The 22,431-nt window shown below is 38.1% G+C and overlaps 1 protein-coding gene across 5 annotated transcripts in view; it reads left to right on the top strand.

Annotated features, from left to right (window-relative positions):
* The window catches only part of ctnnd2a (catenin (cadherin-associated protein), delta 2a), a 245,897-nt gene that overhangs the window by 198,200 nt on the left and 25,266 nt on the right, over window positions 1-22,431 (top strand). For all 5 annotated transcript variants that reach the window (XM_077554314.1, XM_077554312.1, XM_077554313.1 and 2 more), the window contains 4 exons: window positions 1,289-1,471; window positions 6,196-6,369; window positions 9,100-9,250; window positions 18,422-18,665. In XM_077554314.1, the coding sequence (XP_077410440.1) occupies window positions 1,289-1,471; window positions 6,196-6,369; window positions 9,100-9,250; window positions 18,422-18,665 (752 nt within the window). The remainder of the gene's footprint in view (window positions 1-1,288; window positions 1,472-6,195; window positions 6,370-9,099; window positions 9,251-18,421; window positions 18,666-22,431) is intronic.

Here is a 22,431-nt window from a genome sequence, read left to right as displayed (position 1 = left end):
ATGTAATATGTAAGAATTTGTATTAAAGAAGACAAACAGAAAAGCTGACATCCATCCATGCATAAGGCGCACTGGATTACAATTCACTTTTGATTTTTGAGAAAATGAAAGGATTTTAAATGTGCTTTATGATCCACAAAATATGGTACTTTATCTCTTTAAATACTGTTTATTAAAAATGAAATAATATCAATAAATGTTAGGAATAAATATGGTGTTTATACCATTGTCAATCATTTGTATTTTTTGTTTTCATAAAAATCTTGTATTCAGATCACAATACTACAGTACTGTATATTGTATGTCCATGCACATATGCAGCAATTTTGTACAATATCTATAATCTGTTATCAGTTGTTTCAATACATTTAGCAGACTTGTATAACCTATACAAATGTGTTGGAAATATATGTACAGATGGTTTAGCACTCAACTTAGATGTCATTAACACCCGGTCAGTGATGATGGCACAGTGGCAAAAGGCGACGAACACATTCATACACGAAGAATCTAATACCGTAAGTGGAGGAAGTCAGATCAAATTTTAAGTTAAAAGCACTCGTCAGACTTATTTCATACCATCACCAAGATCAAGTGTCTTTATTCACTCAACTATACAGCTGAATGAAGAAACAGAGGAAAGAACATGGACCTGAAGATGGAAATGTCAGCATAGAATGGAAATAATACGTAACCTGTGCATGTGTATGCGCAAGATGTGGATTTCATGTGACTGCAGCTCGCCGGAGTGCGACGTTGTTTTGTTTGTCGCGGCTCCCGAGTGTGTTCAATTACGCTCCCTGGTTGTTCTTGTGTAAAGTGGTGGTCTCTCGGCGAAAGGATGGATGACTTGTCTTCGTTAATTTCCACTCCGTTGACTTGATGACACCCCACCTTCAGAGTCGCACTAAACACGTTCACGCACTTTAAAGTTCACGTTTACACATATGCATTCATCTGTTTAATGGCGTGTTAGAAAATCTTATCGGATCTGTCATGTTTCCTCATTTACCTGGGTTTCCTCTAATCTCATCTCAAAGTCAGTACTAATAAAAGGCACATTGGTATCACCCATGGATTATCTAGCCTCTGTCCTCTCCCTCTCTCCATCAAGTATGCTTCCGGATAGAAGGTGGATGAAAGTCCTTCTCGTGGTCGAAAAAGCGCTTTTATTAGCAGGCCTCCACTTCTACTTTGAGCTGTGTTCTCAAGTGTGACATTTCATTTAAGTGCATCAAGCGCACATCTCTTAAATCTGTCCCCTCATCTTTCTCATTTCCCAACTCAGACTGTGGAGAACTGCGTTTGCATCCTGAGGAACCTGTCCTACCGTCTGGCAGCCGAGACGTCCCACGGCCAGCAGGGAGGATTGGAGGAGCTGGATGGCCTCCTTTGTGACTCCAACGGTCGTGATGGGGAGAGCTCGGGCTGTTGGGGCAAGAAGAAGAAGAAAAAGAAGGGTGCTGACCAGGTAAAACAAAAAATAACACAATTGAGGATATTCAAAACTAATGCAGTTTTTACATCATTCAAAATAATCGGGGTTCCTATTAGGTGTGAGGAAGAAAATTGATTGCAGGCACTGATAATGTTTGTGCCCCATTAGATTCTACTGTATGTCCATTTAGTGAAACATTAATATGTACATTTAGATCAAAAGTGGTCATTCGTTGGTCAATTCATAGCCAAATATTGAGTAAAAGTGATTTTAATGGATTTATTTTTGCTAGGAAAAAAAACAAGAAAGCAGTGACTGTAGAACTTATGTTAGAAAAATTAATAATAAAAATGTGGTAATGTTCATAAAAAAATTATATATATATATATATATATATATATATATATATATATATATATATATATATTATTTATTTTTTTTTTTACCTCTTGCAAGGTGGTTTGTTCAACATTTTTTGAGTTCATCTTTCTGCCGTTTCTGTGTTCAAGAGTAATTCTGAAAAACAGGTTGCGAAATGTTAAAAAGGAAATTATTTGTTTTAACTCTTTGACTGCCAGACGTTTTCAGAAACGGGATGTCGCCAGTGCCAGCCGATTTAAGCTTTTTGACTGATCTTTCAAGGTCCACAGAAAATGTTGTGTTTCGACTATGGAAACACACATGCTACCAAATGAAAGATTGAACTCTCATCTTTCATCAGAAAAAAAAAGTTTGTTTCTACCTTATTCCGTTCTTCAGTAATCAACAATAGAAAATGGTTAGTTTCACCCAAATGCTCTGTTTTGAAACAAAAAACGGAGAAAAAGAGCTTTTTGTGAAACGATGTTATTTCATGCACTCTAGTGAATTGTACACTTCTTTTTGTCCATGAATGATGCCACAAACACCTAAACAGTGCTTTACTTCTGTAAAACACTTACCACCAACAATGAAAAAGTATTTTTAGATTGCAAAATACGTTTATTTCCATTCAACAGTGTAACAATTTGACAAAACAATTTCACAAACTATTTACAAATGTGTGCAACTGTGGTACTGTTTACAATTATGTGGATGTTTCAAATACAGTTTTTCTTTTTGTAACACTGCCCTGCGTGCAAGGAGACGGAGCAGGATTTGCACAACAGATACGTTTCACTTCGATTGTCCATTTCGCGTGCAGACGTTACTTTCTTGACGGCCTTTTTTTCCGGGGAATAGCAAGTAGCAGACTGTACCCACTACTCCGATGAATATGCATTGGACTCGGGGTACTCTTCGTCGTCCGGTTGTGCTCCGCGTTTTCCGGTGTTAGCACCGCTAGCCCGTGAACCTTTATGACGTCATCATAGCCGCCACGTCAGCGCTTCCAACTTCGACGTCAACCTCGGAGTCACCATCATCATCATCATCGATGATGATCATCGTCGTCATCAATGTGCTCTTTAGCGTTGGTCGATGCTTTTCGTCTTTGAAAAAAACTGCTCGAGCGTGAGCTGCTTGCAACCGGTCACCGTGTTCTCTTCCCTTCCCCAGCCATTGTCCCCTCTAGCTCTGCCTCACGTCTTCTACTGACGCCTACCCAATCTTGTCAAAAGAGAGTCATTGCTGCCATTTAGGGGCCAAAAATAGCCATTAGGCTAACTAGATCTGCTTGAAACTTTCACCACAGCTGGCCAAGGCTTTCCTCCACCCGTTTCCCAAAAAATAAAAAATAAAATTGGAGAACGTCTTTTAACGTCCTTGGCGGCCCTCCGTAGGTTTTTACTAAACGTCATTTAACGTTTTTGGCAGTCAAAGAGTTAATGGTGGTGGGGAAAAATTCAGAAAGTGGATTGGACCATGGACATATTCCCCAGCCCAATCCTCGACTATGCCCCTGGGAAGTTTCATTGCCCTTGGACGTAAATCAAAAGAAATATATTTAATTCTACCTATTTGAGGCAATAAAGCAGCAACACTATTCCTCGTTTGAAGGAAGCCTGCCTAGTAGGCGCTCACTTGGGTTAAGATGTGATGACGGTGCAGCCCGGTGCTGAAAGTTCTCCTTTCACTTATTCACATTCATTTGTCGCCAAACACTGTGTTCCGTCACACATGGGTCCAAAACGTATAAGCCGGCTTTCATGAAAAAGCAGGAACACGGTGTCAGTAGTCGAGACAGGGGACGTGTGTGCTGAATAATGCAGAGGAGAGATGGAAACCTTAGATCACAAAGTACGCTGTAAACTCTGTTTAAATGCATTAGACTCCTTTATAATGAATTGGATCACAGGCAACTTTTTCATTCTTTTATGGCACTTTATATTAGTGAGACTTTTATTAAAGCTAGATCTTGCCGAGCTTAATTGTGTCTTCACCCTCCTCTATTCCGTCTACTTTATTCTTCCTTTTTCAAGCTAATAAGCTGAAGTTTGCTTAACTTTGGTGGGTTAAAAAGTCCGAACCGCATGTACCTGTTCTGAAGTGACAAATACGTGACCTGAAAAAGTCTTAAAGCCATTCCATATTGATCTTTCACTCACCAGATTGATGTCATGCAAGTGGGTGAGATCACACCATTTCACTTATAGATGAATCCATTATTGCGTCTTCTATTTCCATGTGCTTTTGTGAGAAGTAAAGGAGATTTCACCTAAAGATGTCAAGCAACTGATTTTCTTTGACTTACTGCCCACAACATCTGCTGAGTACAAGCTATATTCCAAAAAAAGTCTGACTTTACATACACTAGATAATGGAGAGAAGAAAATTAGATAATAGTGAAAAACAAACCGCCGGCTAGAAATGAGGGTAGGCGGTGTCAAGATGGTAATGTAGTCCCCTTAATCATTTATTAGAGTCTCTGACAGCAAGGCCAAAGAGCAGCGTGGGTGCCTGAACTAAAGCTAAACACTCCTAATTGACTGCTGCATACAAGTAAACACAGAGAGTTATTTAGGGAAATGCACGCAATAAGGACTAAAGGCTTTATTAATTAATCAATAAGCAGGTCTTAATTATAGATCTTGCTAAAATATTTTGGATATATATTTTGGTTTGGAAATCATATGCTTCCAAATGTCCGAACATTTAAAAGAGTTTGGGTCTTGCATTTTTTTCCCTCCTCCTTCATTATGTTTTCTTTTTTTATCTCGGGCAACTGATAGTGGACTGCCAGGCTTCCTTTTTTTCTCCCTCTGTTGGTCATTTTATGTTTCTTGGACTGGTTTGGACTGTGAAGACATTATGGTTCTGATTTTGAGATGATTCTGTTCTGATTCTTTGGGATGAATAGATTGTGAGTTAGACCCCCTTCAACAAGATGAGTAACCTCGCGAGTGTTCTTCACAGTTCGAAATTAAACATTTTGCTATATCCTATTGTTTGCAAGACGGTCATGCAAATCCAATCAATTTTTGTGACTGTTATCACCTATAGAATTCAACATTCAATAGGTGTAAGGTCTTTGTTTTTTCCTCTAGAACTTCAATGTAATGTACCTTCTGTGCATTAATATTATCTAAAGTATTCAAATTCATGTAGGAGGTCTGCAGGGCAACAAATGTAGGTAATAAGCTGTTCTGTTCCGTTTTCAAACCGTATCAAGTGTTTGATTTTGCCATCAGAGAAATTTATGTAAATAAAGCATGCGCACACATGCGGGTAGGGGGGAGCAGTTGAGCGGAACGAGAAGGTCGACGGGGAGGAAAACTCAAAGAAGAGGGAGATGTCTGTAAATAGAAAAAAAGTACATGGAGAGGAGTTTTTATTGAGTTAGTGATTGCCATGCACAAGAGAAAAGCAGCAAAACATCTAGAAAGAAAGAAGGGATAAAATATTAAAAAGAAGGGGAGAGTGGAAGAGAGAGAAAGAAAGAAAGAAAGAAAGAAAGAAAGAAAGAAAGAAAGAAAGAAAAAAAGAAAAGGTCGAGGAAGACACGACAGAAGATGGCAGAACAAAGGAATGGAGGTTGTTTAGAATACGTGACAGTTAAAGCTCTTTGGGTTTATTCCTCCAAAAGAAAAATGCATTTGCTGTGTGAAAGCAGCTATTTTATTTAATCCTTTGCCCTTGCTCACTATTTCCGTTTCATCAGTTTTAATAAAGAAAAAAAAATCAAGGTGTCAGGGAGCATTTTGCTTAATATTTCATTCTTTGACTTTTGTATTTATGTCAAGCACCAAGGTTTCTCTGGAAAAGAGAAATAGTAGTTTCTCACCATTTTCCACTTTAAAGAAAAGAAAAGTTTAATATTAATGTGATGTAATACCTTTGAAAACAAAATTTTCCACTTGCTATTGACTGAAGATGACACCACCTGTGCTGAGGAAACAGGTCACGACCAATCATGGCTCCGTTTGCTGACCAAATCCAGAAAACAGGCGGAGCCGTGATTGGTCATTACCTATTTCTTCAACAAAGGTGTTGTCATCCTCAGTCGTAAGCAAGTGGAAATGTTAGTTTTTAAAGGTATTAATTGTTCATGAAAAATAATGAAGATATCACATTAATTATAGACAAGATATTATATTATGCCCTCCTTTATGTCCTTTATGTCCTTTATGTCCAAACCAGCATGTAAAGGCACCAGGCTAATTCCTGTCTGGTCATTTAGCATCCAGCGCCAAATATGGGCAGGCTTGCACTCTACCACATGCCGTCCTGTGCTGTCCTGTGCCCTGCCCATGGTGACAACCAAATGCAGCGCTTTTACTTAGTACTGTACTGTTATCCCGTATGTACAATCTTAACCTGTTCTTTCTCCTCTCTTCCAGTGGGATGGTGTTGGTCCCTTTCCAGACACAGTGGATCCACCCAAAGGGGTACAAATGCTCTGGCACCCCACCATTGTGAAGCCCTATCTCACCCTGCTGTCTGAATGCTCTAATCCTGACACCTTGGAAGGAGCAGCTGGAGCACTACAGAACCTGGCTGCTGGCAGCTGGAAGGTAATGATGAATATGAATTGCTCCCAAAACTATTCATTGACAAGACAAATTGGGTAAATTCTTGGAATTTTGCTTTCATGAACTCAGTAGATTCACAGACAGCAATTAATTTAGAGCAGAGGAAATAACTGGTTCAACTTTGAAATTCAGTCTGTGATTTATCTTATTGTATAGAGGGAATGGAATTACTTTAATGTAAAGCCTCCAAGTCTGAGCCCACACAGGAGTCCACCCAGGGTTCACCAGCGGCTGGCTGATAGAAGCAGCTTGTTGGTAATAATGAATGAGTCATGCAGTCCAAAGGGATGGTATCAGTAAAGGCAGTGTTAGCCTTGGGCAAGATTGGAGATGTCTTATACACTTCTTCTTCTTCTTTTTTTTGCAACAAGACATGAATTGAGAGAGTGTAACCTTGAAATGACACACCTCAAATGGGACACTGTCGGTTGCAAATGGGCAATCTGGGAATGGGGATGTGGTCGACAGCTTCCCATGAGGTTGTATTTGTTTTACTTGGTTGAAACTCGCACTTGAAGTGAAGGACACGCTGTGGACAGAAGGAATATCTCAGCATCTGTAGATGTGTTTTTGGTTTGGTGAGTTTTTCCATAGTTCGAGGTAGAACAGTGGCAAAGTAGAAGGGGCACTTGAGGGAAATATGTTGCATTATTTCTAGTGGTGTCAAAATTAGTGCTTTACTCATCTTTTTAACGCACGATTAACTCATTCACTCCCAGCCATTTTCAATGAAGCAACCCCCTTCACTCCCGGCTGTTTTACTGGATTTTGACTGATTTTGCAAGGCCCACAGAATATTGTGTTCTATTGCTATAAAAACATGAAACCTACCAAAAGAAAGATTAAAGTCTCTTCGTTCATCAGGATTAAAAGTATATTTCTATCTGTTTCCATTTTGCAGCAATTAGCATTAGAATATAGCTAAGTTTCATCATTATTCACTAATCTTTTTAGAATTTAGAGTAATTGAGGGTTTTTTTTCTGCTGCCACATGCTGGCTGTTTGTATAATAACTACCATTTCTTTAACCATTCTTTAACCGTCAGTTGAGAGGCTGCATCAAAGCCTTCTGTATGCGCTAACCAAAAAAAAGAACATAAAAACATATAAATACGTCTTTGGGACACTTCAAACATTTAAAATAGAACGTATTTATACGTTTTTGGGAGTCAATGACCGCCCCTTACTTGGAAAGCCTGTACTGGGGGAATTCCAGTTGCAGCGCAGCATACACAGTAATAAATTTAATAATAATGCATATTATTATTATTGACTGGGGTCAAGTTGTATTGTACAATTTTAAAAATGTGCAGAATTTCACAAGTTACTTCATATTAAAGATTAGCTAGCTCTTAAAGGATCTTTGTGCAGTTTGTCACAGTTTTACTCGCGACTGCCTCTGGCCCAAAGCGTAACTGCAGCATCTGTGTCAGGCTCGTTCATGGTGCGTATGCGAGTACGTGCACAATCTTAAAGCGACAGCCAGAGTTGACAAACGAAGACATGACTTCAAATGAAGTAAGAAAGACTCCGCCCCTCCCTTCCCCAAAGAAACTGTGGAGTGCGCAGGGTCCGCACACTCTACTATAATTGGGAAATAAAAGCTAATAGGTGCAATTAGAGTAAAACAGCCAGGGCTCTTCGTACTCATCGCGGAATTGATGGATGATGATGTAGAAAAAGCTTTAAGTTTTATTACCTTTTTAAATGGCACAATGCACCTTTAATATGAAAAGAAAAATGCACTGAGCTGTCACCAACATCTTACAAATGCAATTATGCCATCTAGTGGCACAAAAATGAATCCAACACAAATCAATATCACACTCGTTTTTTACATATAGTACATCCTTTTAATTTTAACTAAATTTTATGAATTATTATTAAATTACTGTATCAATGACTAAAAGATGCAGTCATATTTCTATTCGTTCAACATTTGTTTCCACTTTTATGTTCAGAATATGACACTTTATAAATATTTTATTGTACATTTAGAGCAGATGTAAAATTTGCGATTAATCGTGAGTTAACTATTGAAGTCATGTGATTAATTGCATGATTAAAAATGTAATCGTTTGATAACCCCTAATTATTTCCAAGATAAGGCAACATTTTCCAAAGAAGATGGCATGTTCTCTGCTCTAAAACCCTTTTTTTCCTAACTTGATTGTTCTCCTGAAATTATGTCCCATTTCCCTCATTTCATGAAGTAGAAGAGATTTGAAAAAGCAGATTATCTGTTATTTATATCTATTTATCTGCATATATCCCACAAGGTGGCAGTACTTGAGGAATCTCGGGTTGACAAACCCATCTAAGTGTACGATGATCGTTACTGAGGGAGGATAGCGTGGTCTCCAAGCTCTGAAGACTTCTCTCCAGTTCATATAATTCTCCCTCTTACGATATATCACTTGTGAGTCAGTTGCTTACTTCAGCCTCTCGAATGGCCCCCGAATATTCCATTTCTCTCTCTAGCATGGGACTTCGTCTTATTATTATTATATGATTATTCCTACCCATTTATTCAGAGATCATTTGTGCTCATATTGGGGATGAAAAAGTAGTAAAAAAGCTGGAAAAGTGTTCCTCAAAGCAATACATGGTCAGTTTTGATGGTATATATAATAATAATGATCAACATTCTCATATCCAGTAACTGGTTGGTCAAAAAGATGATGCCACTACTACGATTGTCTTGCTTTGCAGTGGTCTGTGTATATCCGGGCTGCTGTCCGTAAGGAGAAAGGACTTCCCATCCTGGTGGAGTTACTGCGGATCGATAACGACAAAGTTGTGTGCGCCGTGGCCACCGCTTTAAGAAATATGGCGCTGGACATCCGGAACAAGGAGTTAATCGGTGAGTCTGGATCATTTTTATTTGCTTCTATTAGGGATGTGACTTTTACAAACAAATCGAGTCTTTTGAACGGTTCTTCAATGTGAACAATGGTAATCGAGTCTTTGTAGAGAGCTGTTCAACCGTCTAAAAAGACAAGCCCAATTAACTCAAAAGTCTACTGAACTATTTTGTCTTCGACTTTAACCCTATAAAGCCTGAACCATGAAATATATGAGAGAAAATTCTGATTATTTGTAAATAGAGTATTTATTGGTCCTTTTGAACAAACAAACAAAAAAATATATTTTTAAAAATCAACTTCCACATCTGACTTTTGATTTGTATCATATTTGATACATCCGGTCACAATGCTTTAAATTTGTACATTTATAGCATATAAAAATATAGTAAAAAGCAGACATATCAAACATATTAGTATGTCCAAAAATCTGAAAGAACATTTCCCACTATTAATAAGTATCGGTGTCTCTCCTTTCTCAATTGGGGCGATCATGCCAGGTCGCTGGAAAAGCCATCAGCTGGGTGACACTGCCCTCTAACGGATTATCCGTGCAATGCATGTGTCAGATCACACACGTCAGGATTTTAATGGGGGGAAAAAAACATTATACTCAAAATGTCTTGTATTTAATATGATACTTTTGGCATTATAGGGTTGAAGAAAAATGAGACCTAACTGATTGGGAGATTGACAGCAAAAATATAGAAATTGGCCTGTCGGTTCCAATACTTTTGGAGGGGTTTTTCTGTGCGTTTCTGCCTCTGGTATGTCTAATTATTGCAGCTTTTTGGTGGGCTCGGCGGTTTCTATAGCAACCATGCTTCCCACACTTGCGGGGAAGGATTTCTGGAGTCTCTGTTGATGTGGTTTAAGAACACAGAGTAATGCCACTGTCAAAGTGCCACATTCCCATGCAACATTTATCTAGCTGGTGCATGGCAGCAGATGGCTTCCACTGCACACAGATGACAAGTTTTCATTTCATTTGTTAACCACTTAGTTTGTGTTTCATCACTGCAGTTTTTAACTTTGCATATTACTTTGTTCAGGACTTCACGCAAAAACTTAAATTGTGTTCAATCAATGTAAAATATATCAAGGAACTCACCGGGGAGTTGCTTTTTGATAAAGGAATTATAGCTGTTAAAAAGGCATTTGCAACAAATGAGAGTGACTCGTTCGCTGTTACATTATCGACCTAAAAGCGCCATTTAAATTAATGGATGAAAAAAGCACCTCTTGTTACAGTCACAGAATTGGATGAGCTATTCTATTGGGTCTTTTACGATGAGAGCAATATATGATCTCCTCTGGAAATCGTTAAAAGGTTATCTAATTGATTCAAATACGCGAAGGCAATTGATCAACTTTTATTGCACTGCTTAATTAGCCTCTTTAAAACAGAATGAGATAGCGAAGAATTATGGCAAAGATCCCCTAATAAATTAGGGTTTTAGGGAAAGTCTAATGAATAATTTGTTATTTTCAAATTTAATTCACTAAAAAATTAAACAGAGTTGTTTTGTAAGGTTTCAAGTAGTGATTTTTACTTTGGTCCAACAGTGGGCTATTATATACTTCTGAGGAGTTTTGAATGCTCTGTAATACACGGGGAACTGAGATGACAGCAAAATTTGAGTGATGCAAACAGAATCGTGAGAGCTGGTTCAGAGACGAGCGTTTGCTCTTGGCAAGGTGTGACATGATTGGTGTTGACAGCAAAGAGGTAGAGGCCAGACACCACACACCCCATCCTGCCTGGCCCTTGTACACAAGCTTTATTAACACACACTGACTCAAACCTCACAGTCAACTGCTGTTTCTTTACATCAGGGCAAAAACTATCCTTGGGTGACAAAGATGCTCGACAGAGCATTCTTGCTGGGCGTTTGCCAAGCATCTTCGAATTACTGGAACTGCAGATGGAATTTTAGTTAGTTGGCCGAGAAGGGCTTATAGAGCAGTGGTTCTTCACCTTGTTGGAGGTACTGAACCCCACCAGTTTCTTATACACATTCAACAAACCCTCCTTTATTGATTTTTGTTTTCTTCAAATTCAAGACATAGGTATAGGGTTTACTGGTGACCACAATGAAGTTTTGTCTTCTTGTATTCCACATCTCCATGCAGCTAGATAGCTAGTTGTGCCGGAATATAATTGCTCAACTTGGCATTGCAAATCACGCTGTTAGGATGGCTGACTCCCATCACTCATCTCTCTTTATAGAGCACTTTAAAACAACCTCCGCTGTTTGTTCGTTTTTTTGAAGATTAAACCCAGGGCCAGCAGATACAATGAAAACAGCAGAGGCCCCAGAATTGAACCCTGTGGAACACCATATGTTCCGTTATACAAATGAAATCATATTAGAGCTGTCAAAATATATAGATTTCGACAAGTAATTGATTATCAAATTAATCAACAAGTATTCTAAAAATTGAGTAATCGTTTGGAGCAATTTCTTTAATTTAAAATTGTCCAAATCCTCTGATTTCAGCATATCAACTATAATTGTTTGCTGGTTTCTTTAGTCCTTCATGAAAGAAGATTGATTATCTCCTGTGTCTAATCAAAATAAAACATTTGCAAACATCTGTTTTTACTTTGGAAAGCAATGACCAAACCGGTAATACAAAACAACATCAATCCCCCTTTTTAAATCACTATACGAATATGAAATATGAAATAAACACTAACCACTGGTAAGTCAACAGTAATGGGGTGGGGGTGCTTTTGTTATACATTTTAATACAAAATTTAAATGAATCTGATTAGTCAATTCATCGATTGAATAATTGATAGATTAATCGATTCTAAAAATATTCGATAGTGACAGCACTAATTCATATTGCACATATTCGTCCGACCACTTCATTTTATTGCTTGACATAGTATAAAAGGATTACAATAATAAAGAAAGTACACGAATCATTAGTTGGTGACAAGGATGCATAAAGGACGCAAAAGCTCGATTCACAAGTAACCCCCCCCCCCCCCCCAAAAAAAAAAAAAACTTTTTTATTGAATAGTCAATAGTGATCTGAACAAAAACCCACAGCAAGGCTGGTAATAAACTAGGAACAAAAAGTGGATACAATAATCAGCTAACAAGGGCAGGAAGTAAAGCTCCTGACACAAGAGGAAACTATAACTACAAAATAAAAGCAGTATGACGACATGAAAGACAGGACTAAAAACTCAGAACTTAACATAAGCGGCGAGACCCACTGACCCCTTGAGACCCCTCGGGTTCCATTGAACCCAGGTTCAAAACCACTGTTAAAGATGGACAGGCAAAGACGAAAGAGAGCACACATTTGCATCTGTTTCAAGTGTCTTTAATGTAATCTGGTGGCATATTGATGTCACTTAGCATCATCTATCTCATCGCTCAACCCTTTTGTTTCATACCCACCTGTTCCCACCTCTTTTGTTTTTGATTTGTATAATATCCTGTAAAGCCGTGTCACGAAAAATGACTCGCATTTACCGCTATGCAGTCCGTCTTTGCATTTCTTACCCGTTGACTTGGAGACGGCAATTTGCCACACATGAATTGCGAAAGACGCTGGAATGCCAAGCAGTCGTCACATTATTCCAAATAGAGCAGCTATTTTGCGACGCTCTTCATAAACACGTTGCGCTTGCCACCAAAACAAAGTTAATGCCGCATGAAAAGCGATTAATTCAAAATCGGTATTAATTCAAGACGCTTAATTAATTCGCAGCTCAATTTAATTGTTTTTTTTCCACTTGTGTTTTGCAGCAAGCATTTAATTCAAATAGGGAGTGCAATACTGGGGATTATATTAAATATGTGAAGTCAAATATAATGTAACTGTCAACCCAAAATGACAAATATATCAACAAATATGCTCTCATGTTTTTTTTTTTCTTTCTTCCCTTGTCACACAATTACTATTGTCGAGATATCCTCCCCTCCCACTCTCCTCCCTCCATTGCCCACCTTCCCGTCTTGGAGTCGATTATTACTCTTCCTCCAACCATACCTTCTTAATTCGACGCCCACTTCTCTCTAACTAATACCGTCTCAGACATGAGCTCATAACATCTCTCTCTCTTTCTCACTCGGCTATTGTGTCTTGCGCTGATGATGCCGGCGCCCAGGCGTTACCATGGAAACGGCAGCGGTGTACCGCCGGGATTTCACTAAGTGCTTGATTGCAAGTGTGAGTGTTGGAAGTCATGAGCCGTGATAGGCAGATTCTAATGAAATAAAACATTCTGGCACAGGAAGGACGGGCATCACATCTTCCAACCGCCTTAGAAGGTCCGTTATGGGCTTTCCTGCCACTTTTCCATACTTGTGTTTGTGAGCAGAAAACTTTTGAAGGTTAGCCAGAAGAAGGCCAAAAGATGATGTGTGGGCCTCCAGTGACTCACATTGAGACGACATACTTTTGTGTCTGTGTTGGAGTATTTTATTCCGAGATTCTTTTGTAAAAGACTTGTTTATCACTCGACCTTGATGTTTTATCACTCGATCATGTCAAACTGAGAATAATGCACACAATGGCACACTATATACAATAGGGATGGGCGAGTACCAATACTAGGTATTGGTCCAAGGTATTGGCGCTCGCAACCTGGCCATTTTAGGAACAGGCATACGTGTCTGACAGATGCCCATTCAGATGTACAGCCACATACTTTGATTGGGTCTCTTTCCGGCCACCAGAATATTAGTTTCAGTTTTTTTTTTTATTGAAATTCATTGTATTGTGTGTTTTATATAAAATATGTATTTTATGAACAAATGGAAAAAAAGATCATAGAAAATTGCCATCAATTTCATGCAATTTAAAAAAAATGCTGTATTGGAATGCGCAGGTCTTTCTTTAAAATTATCTGTCTTTTTTTTTTCTTGTAATAAAAGTCCTAATGATATCGGTGACTACTTAAGAGTTAAGTGCTCGTACTTGTATTGGACGAAAACAAAGTGATATCGAACATGCCTAATAGAAAAAAAAGAGTGATCTATTGTTGAAATGAAGGCTATTGCATTCAGCAGAGTGGTTATCTTGAGGTTGGAATCTCAGCTCAGACCCCCCTGTGCAGCATTTGCATGTTCTCTGTAAACTTGAGTGTGTTTTCTCAGCTTCCTCACACTTTCCAAAAACATGCATGTATCATTCCAAATTCCAAATCAGGTGTCACCAACATGGTGCCTGGTGGCACCCCAGGACCCACATGAGCTGCCTGCAGGCCTGTTCTAAAAATAGCACACCAGTGATGAGCATTGTGATTTCCTAAGAATGTTGGTGAAATGATCATTTTTAAGTTTTGTAAACACTTGCACAATTGGACAAAGTTGGCCCTTTTGTTAATGAAAGAAGCATAACCATATTTACAAGAGCGCTGCCACCTCACTGGGTCCATTCAAATGAATGAGAGCTAGCCCCGCCTTTTAATATATCCACACATCATCTTTCTGTGGCAACCTGTGTCTTATTTAAGACTTGCACTGTTCAATTGATCCTGCCAGTTGATCGCTGCCTGTTGTAATGGAGAAGCAACAGTGAGCAGATCCAGGCCGTTCTAGAACCCCGGTTTGGATGGACTAATAAGGAGAATAAAAGGCAGTTTTGCTTGTTACTTTTATTCTGGCGCCCCCTATTGTCAAAGTGACATACAACAACATGCAAAGTCTCAATTAAATTATGAGATTTGGTTCGCTGGAAAATATTTCTGATGGATTATCATAAATAATCCAGGAGCACTTTTTTAGATGAACAAATAATGATAACTGTGTAATAAACATATTTTGCTCTCATTAAGCGGAACACCTACACCAATCAAGTTGCTTATCTTTCATAACATCTCTCTGAGACAATTACCTCCAATTTTACTTCAATAATATTCTCCCTTTTCCTCCAGTAAACAATCAAATCACTCCATTGTTAGAGGTAATTGGATTTCTTTAAATCAAATCAGCCATTATGGCCCTGATGAAGCGCGGCTTTCGCCAAGGGAGCAGCACAGGAATATGTTAGCACCTCTGTATCCCACATGAGGGACACTATACTGGAGGTCATGTAATAAGCGTTTATGAACAGATGCAAGAAGATGCATGTCCAACATCAAGAAAACATTTCACAATCAAAGAAAGGAGATGAAAGAGGACATGGAAAATTGCATTCCCCGTTGTAAAGGTGCTGGCTTTTTCACGTGGTACTTTCAAGCTGCTACTCACTCGTGAAAAATATATCTTCATTTGCTCTTCAGGCATCACTTCTCTCCCCTCTTCTCTTTGTGTGATTGCCATATCAGCACTCTGAGTTCACAAGTGAAACTGTTTCATGATGTTCCCGACTTGCCTCTTGCATGCATGACAAACTGGCCTGACTAAACTTCCTACACTACATTTTGCAACAAAAACAAGAGGAAATAGGCGCACCATAAGATTAAGCTTATATATTTGGTAAATTTTGCATTGACTTTGGGAAGTGCAACATTGCGACTTGTTTCCATGAATTAATAATTCATCCTTTGGCTTTGGCTATCAGCATGTCTCAACTGCCTAGAGGACACTGGTTAGTTTTGAGGGACACTAGACGTATCGATTAAAATGTGATAGTCAGTTTTGAGCCTTGTGTCCCGAGTTCCAGCGGATTTGCCAGCCCAGTTTTGTCACACTTTTACGCAGGTCTCGTCACGTTTCTTTCCAGTCAGAAAACCTATTATTTGGACCAAGTGTTTGTCAATCACACAGTTGTCTTTGTCATTTGTTAAAACAAAATAACAGGTGAGCTGTGATTGGTCGTTGCCTGAGCCCTTAGCAACTGCGATGTCATCTTCAGTCAACAGCAAGTGGCAAAATGGCCACCCCCTGAGAAAGATAAAAACAGCTGGATTTTGCTGCATAACTCATATTTTGACAAATGTAATATTAATCAGAATGTCATGTTTAGACTAGTGAGGTCACATATAATATATTATTGTCAAGAAATGTGTAATGTTGACTTCCCTTTTAACTGTTAATTTCCTTCCTATTTACTTTAACATTCACGTTTCATGCGTCATACCACAACTCGAGCTACTTCCTGCTTTCATGTCAAAATTTGGGGGGGGGGGGTAACTTGTAACTACATTGCCACAAACCAGGACTGAGCAAACAACAAAATAACATTTAGCATTAGCTAAAGTAATAACATAACCACCGCTCTCTAAATTGACTAGCGATTAAATCTGTCATAAATAGTTAATGGTGAGAATTTATTTGTATACAGTATTTTCATTTTCAGCAAAATTGTAGTGTCTCGGTTTTTAATTTTTAAAATCTGATCGCCCTAATTTTGAGTCTTTTTTTTTTTTTAGATCCTTTCATGGTTATCTTTAGCACCTATACTTGAACACAAAACAACTTACATATTAGAGGTTCTTATTTTATTTTATTTTTTGAAATGAGAAGAACTGTGACCTTTGAAAGAAAATGCTAATCCACCTCTAAATGTCTCCAAGTGTCCATGTCTTTTTTAAGCAAAGCCATTCCCTACTTTTATTATGACCATCTCTCTTCAGTCAGTGGCTTGATAAATGAGTTGCTCACTCAATCAGTACTTCAGTCAATAAATTGTCATTCACTGGCACAGTCAATTATCTGGCGGCGAGGCACTCGCTAAATTAGCCGGTCAGTAAGTTAGTCATGCCGTTGGTGAATTATTCAGTCAGTCACTCCCAAATTCATCAAATAAAAGCCAATGTGTGTCAGTTAATCAGTGAGGAAATGAGTCAGTGTGATTCAAGTTGATCATATAATGAATTTAGCTCAACTTTGTGGACTAAAAGACAACAGCCATTTAACCTCTGCTTATCCTGTCAGAGAGAGATAATGCTGGGCCAATTAACCCAATACTCATCCTCATAGATAGTGTGTGCATGCGTGTGTGTCATACATGAGTGATATCTCCACCACTGTTGCGTAATTGTATGTTTGCTTATGTGTGCTTTCTTCTGAAGGTTAATAGTGTCATCGGAACTTCATTATTATTCGCCATTCTCAGCCATTCCCGGATCACTTTGACTTGTTAGTGGTAAACAGGAGGGATGGATTTGCCAAAAGCCTGGGATCGGTAGCTGCTCGGGCCCTAATAACAATGACCATGTCTTGCTTACAGATAAATCTCATTACCAGGATAAACTAATGCATGAAAAAAAATAATAATCTGGGAGTTGGTCAGGATGTGTGTGGCTGAGGACCCAAAAGCAGGGAGCCAAGGCAGGACTGCTCTCAAAACTGGATTTTTATCTCAAAAGAACAAAAAACAAGGCATATGGAATCAAAACATACCACATCAACAAACAATACACAAAATAGCAAAACAAAACCGGGAATAGACTCATAGGAACCCAAAACATGAACGGACCAATGACACAGTATTGCAAGAATGATCTTAGCATTTAACGTGACCTATCACGCATAATAAATGTACACACCTTAACTGCTTTACTTGAGTGGTTGAGCTCACGTTATGTGATGTCCGTTTTGCTTGTCGTGTCATTTTCATGTCTTCACAAGTACTCCCAAATGAGAGTTATGGCTTTTCCTATCTGACGGAATTGTCTGCAACTCCTTAATTACTCCAACAGCTCATCCTTTGAATGTCATTTCTTTCTCTGTCTCCTCATATGCCAGCCTATTCACTGAAATATCGGCCCCTTTTATTGCATTCTAAGCGTGAGCATTAATGCGGCCGTGTGAGAGGATTTACAGTGAGCCCTCTCAGGCCAAAGCTTTATGGAGTTATCCAAGCACTCACTCGCTGTGCAAGACGTTTGCTTTATTACTTAGACACTCAAAGGATCTGTTAACTTGTTAAATTTCCTTTACAGCACTTCCTGATTTAAGTCCATTGAATTATTGCAAAGTCAAAGTGTGTGCGCAGACAGCATCGTTAAGTCATAAGTGTTTGCTGCACTTCTGATTTCTGCAAAACTTTTCTGAAATTAGGTTAAGTACTCACACATTCCCTGTGATCCACAGTAAAATATACAGCAGTCTGATACTTTCTCTTACTTCTATCAGACATTGGATAGATGAAAAAAATTCCTGATGGGATATTTGTTGCTAGGTTGAACATTTGGAAACAAACAAATGCTAGTCGATCTAAAGAGTCTAGCACATCTCCCCTTTTTCCCATTTCAGGTAAATATGCCATGCGAGATTTGATCCATCGGCTACCAGGCAGTAGCAGCAGTAACAACGCCACCAGCAGTGGGACCTCGAGTACTACAGGTGCGCCCAGCAAGGCCATGTCTGATGATACGGTCACCGCCATCTGCTGCGCGCTACATGAAGTCATCACCAAGAATATGGAAAACGCCAAAGCCCTCCGGGACGCTGGTGGAATTGAAAAACTGATCGGCATCGCCCGCAGTAAAGGAGACAAGTGAGTGTTTTTCAGTCGACATATGAAGGTCACTTTTGATCTTGAGTATTTTTGGAAACACTTTAGATCAGGGGTGCTCAAGTTCGGTCCTCGAGAGCCACTATCCAGCCTGTTTTCCATGTTTCTTTCCACTAACACACCTGATTCATGATCAGGATCGTTATCAGGCTTCTGCAAAGCTTGCTGATGAGCTGTTTATTAGATTCAGCTGCGCTGAAGGAGGGAGACATGGAAAACAGGCTGGATAATGGCTCTTGAGGACCGAACTTGGCCACCCCTGCTTTAGACCAATGGGAGGATAATTTTGCCGTAGAGAGAATGGAAATCTGCATGATAAGGCTGGATTAGTCACGGATTTTGCTTCATACAGCAACAAAACATGTTGACATGGTACATGTGAAATTCTAAATAGTTTATTGCAAAACACAATTGTATGAACTGTATGTGTGGCAACATGGTGGACAAGTGCTTTTGTGAGGATTTCCTGTCCAATTTTTTTGTCCAGAAATGGATAATTTGGGTCTGTTGGCTCTTATTTTTGCACTATTAACTAATTTAAAGTTTGAAAATAGCTTGAGAACAATTAGATGAACTCTTTTGAATGCTCAACTTTCTGAAGAGTGTTCTAAAATGCTCTTCCCTCAGCCTATGGGAAAGAATAGGCTCTCCTTTCACCATGCATGAAGAAAAAAAGTTTGATTCTGCCCTTTTCCTTTCTTGTTAAATCAGCATTAGAAGAAGGAAAATAAAACTTACAAATTGTGCTGATCTCATATATAAAATGGGGCATCAATGATGGTGGTTGTGCATCTGTTAAGTTATTTCCAAATTTGGAGTACACAATGGCGCAGCATCAGACTCTGCTACACCTATCTCCGTTGAGAAAAAAAATTCATTGACGGGCATACTTGTCAATGGCAGTGAACGAGTAAATGGATTCCTGGAATGCTGCAATAGCTCAGTTGGTTGCTTTTGTGAAGTATTAAAGGGTTTTTGTCTGCTCAAGGTATCACCGTGAGTGAAGTGTTCAACCAATTGGCTTTTTTTTTTTTGCTAGCAAATACTAACTTGAACTATGTGGTATTTGGTTACTCGAGCAAGATGGCATATTGTATGACAGATGCAGTAGATCATGTTCTACACTGTAGTATCTGTGACTTTTAATGTGTGCTCTCTCAAAAGGCTGAGCTTGATTTGTTGAGCGACGTCAAAGTTTGAGAATGAGAGTTAGCCATGTTGGCCGTTATTAACCATTAGCCAGTCTGTTTGTTGAGATAGGTGGTGGCCATCGGCAGCTGAATGAATGTGCTTATCACAGTTTTTTTCTTACCTTTTGTTCATAAAGTGATTGTAAGTGCACTGGTGGCTGTGCCTCTCCTTGGCCACCTGTGAAGGGATTACAATTCGTTTGGGTTTGAAAGTAGGGTTTGAAAGTAGCAACGTGACAAGATTTCCCAAAAATGAAAACCTGTCAAAATGCAAAGTCTGATTGCAAAGGGAACATCAACCTGAGTACAATGCAGAAATATTTTGAAATCAGATTTAGGGTTCCAGAGAAATATAACTTTTTGTGTGTAGGAAAAAAATGCCTTTTTGTTATTTTGCCTAAAATCTCGTCAGAAAAGCACCTTCAAAATTAGAATGAAACAGTATAACTTCTTTATTTCTCAACATCTCTTGACAAAAAGACACACATTCATGTACTTGGCAATGCTGAATTCACTTTTTAAATGATTTCTCAACTGACAAAAAAATTTGCTGTAATTATTTTTAAAAATTATGCTAACTATTCAAATTTTGGCATAATATATTCTTGTATGTTTATCCAAATTCCAATATTTAAATGGAAATAGATTTTATAACCACTTGCCTGAAATACACATTTATGTTTTACTGAAATTTAGCTGCATAGGACGAAGTGTTTTGTTTTTTAAGAGTTTAGCAATGTTGTTGGACAAAATAATGTAAATTGAATAAAAATGACACAACTGTATCATAATTAACATTACTTGTACTTTGTCTTCATTTTCTGGTGTCACATACAGTAAGTGTGTCAAACTTAATTCATTTGAATTTCAAACGCCACAATTGTGTTGTCCAAAACTCCAAAGCAATCTGTTCCATGAAGCTGCCTACCCAGATGCACTCGGCTATTCCTAAACAACAACAAGTAATAATATAGCTCAGTAAACGAAGCAGGTTGTTCTTCCTTGCTGCTATGGCAACCATCAAGTCAGAGGTTGCCAGAAGTGACATCAACCAGACGTCAAACAATGACTTATTGTGAAGAGAGGGGAGAGAAAGAGACACAGAGAGAGAAGGGCAGACTATTCAGAGAACTTTGCTCAAGGGCATCATTACAAAGAGTGATGAGGCTGTGGCTGGAAGAAAGTGCAAATTTCTCAGTGAGTTTAGTCAGCTTCTAATAGCTCACACATCTTCGTTTCTTCAAGATAGGTGTACTGAGAAGAAATGCTCCTTATCAGCAGCCCCTCATTTGCCTCAATCACAAAATGTTGCTCTTGGCTCACTGAGAAATTAATTTGTTTACCCACTTCAAATGCAGCTAGAAGAGTTTAATTTAGGTTCAAGATGTACTATTAAATGCATTTAGCCCCACCTGTTTGCAAAATTTAAACTAGACAGTGCTGATATTACTGACAAGTTCATTTAAATGTATGTAAAATGACAATAAAAGCAGTCATTGCATCATACCCTAACTAAGCTGTACCATATTGAATCAAATCGTAATCCACTGAGTCGAAACAAAGTGGATCATTTAGCGCTGTAAAAGTTGATCGAGTACTTGACAAAGTAATCGATTATCAAATTAATCAATAACTATTTTAATAGCTGAGTAATCGCTTGGAGCCATTTTTTAATTCATAATTGTCCAAATCCTTTGATTTCAGCATATCAGCAGTAATTGTTCATGAAAGAAGACTGGTTAATCTTCTGTGTTTAATCAAAACAAGACATTTGCAAACATCTGTTTTTACTTTGGAAAACAATGACCGAACCAGTAACATGGTACAACATCAATCCCTTTTTTTTAATCACTACACAAATATTAATTACAAAATAAACACCAATCACACTTTAATAAACAGTAATCAGGGAAAAAATGCTTTTGTAATACACTTTAATGCAACATTAAAATGTATCCGATTAATCGATTAATCAATTGAGTAATCTATAGATTACTTGATTCTAAAACTATTCAATAGTGACAGCACTAGAATTATTACATCTTCAAATTTATATATATATATATATATATATATATACATATATATATATATATATATATATATATATATACATATACATATATATATATATATATATATATATATATATATATATATATATATATATATATATATATATACATATACATATATATATATACAGTATATATATATATGTATATGTATATATATATATATATATATATATATATATACATACTTCAAAATGAAGCTAACCAAATAATACATTGACACCAACAACAGCCTTTGTGGATTTTACTTTGAAGTCTTTCTGCATGGTGGCGTTCACTCCAGCTTGACTCTTTCTTTTTGACATTTTGGCTTGCATTATCGATGTTTATATTGGAATTACATATTTTCTACCACCATTATCATAATGCCACCCTGGAATTATATTAAATAGTGAATTTAGGATGCAAAGAAACCGCAAGTTAATTACGCCGTCATTGCACGATATGATACAAGTCTCCAGCGTTCGTGGCTAGTATCGAACA

Source organism: Vanacampus margaritifer, chromosome 20 (assembly GCF_051991255.1).
Source record: "Vanacampus margaritifer isolate UIUO_Vmar chromosome 20, RoL_Vmar_1.0, whole genome shotgun sequence".
In the NCBI taxonomy this organism is placed as follows: domain Eukaryota; kingdom Metazoa; phylum Chordata; class Actinopteri; order Syngnathiformes; family Syngnathidae; genus Vanacampus; species Vanacampus margaritifer.
This window is presented reverse-complemented; position numbering and strand designations above follow the sequence as displayed.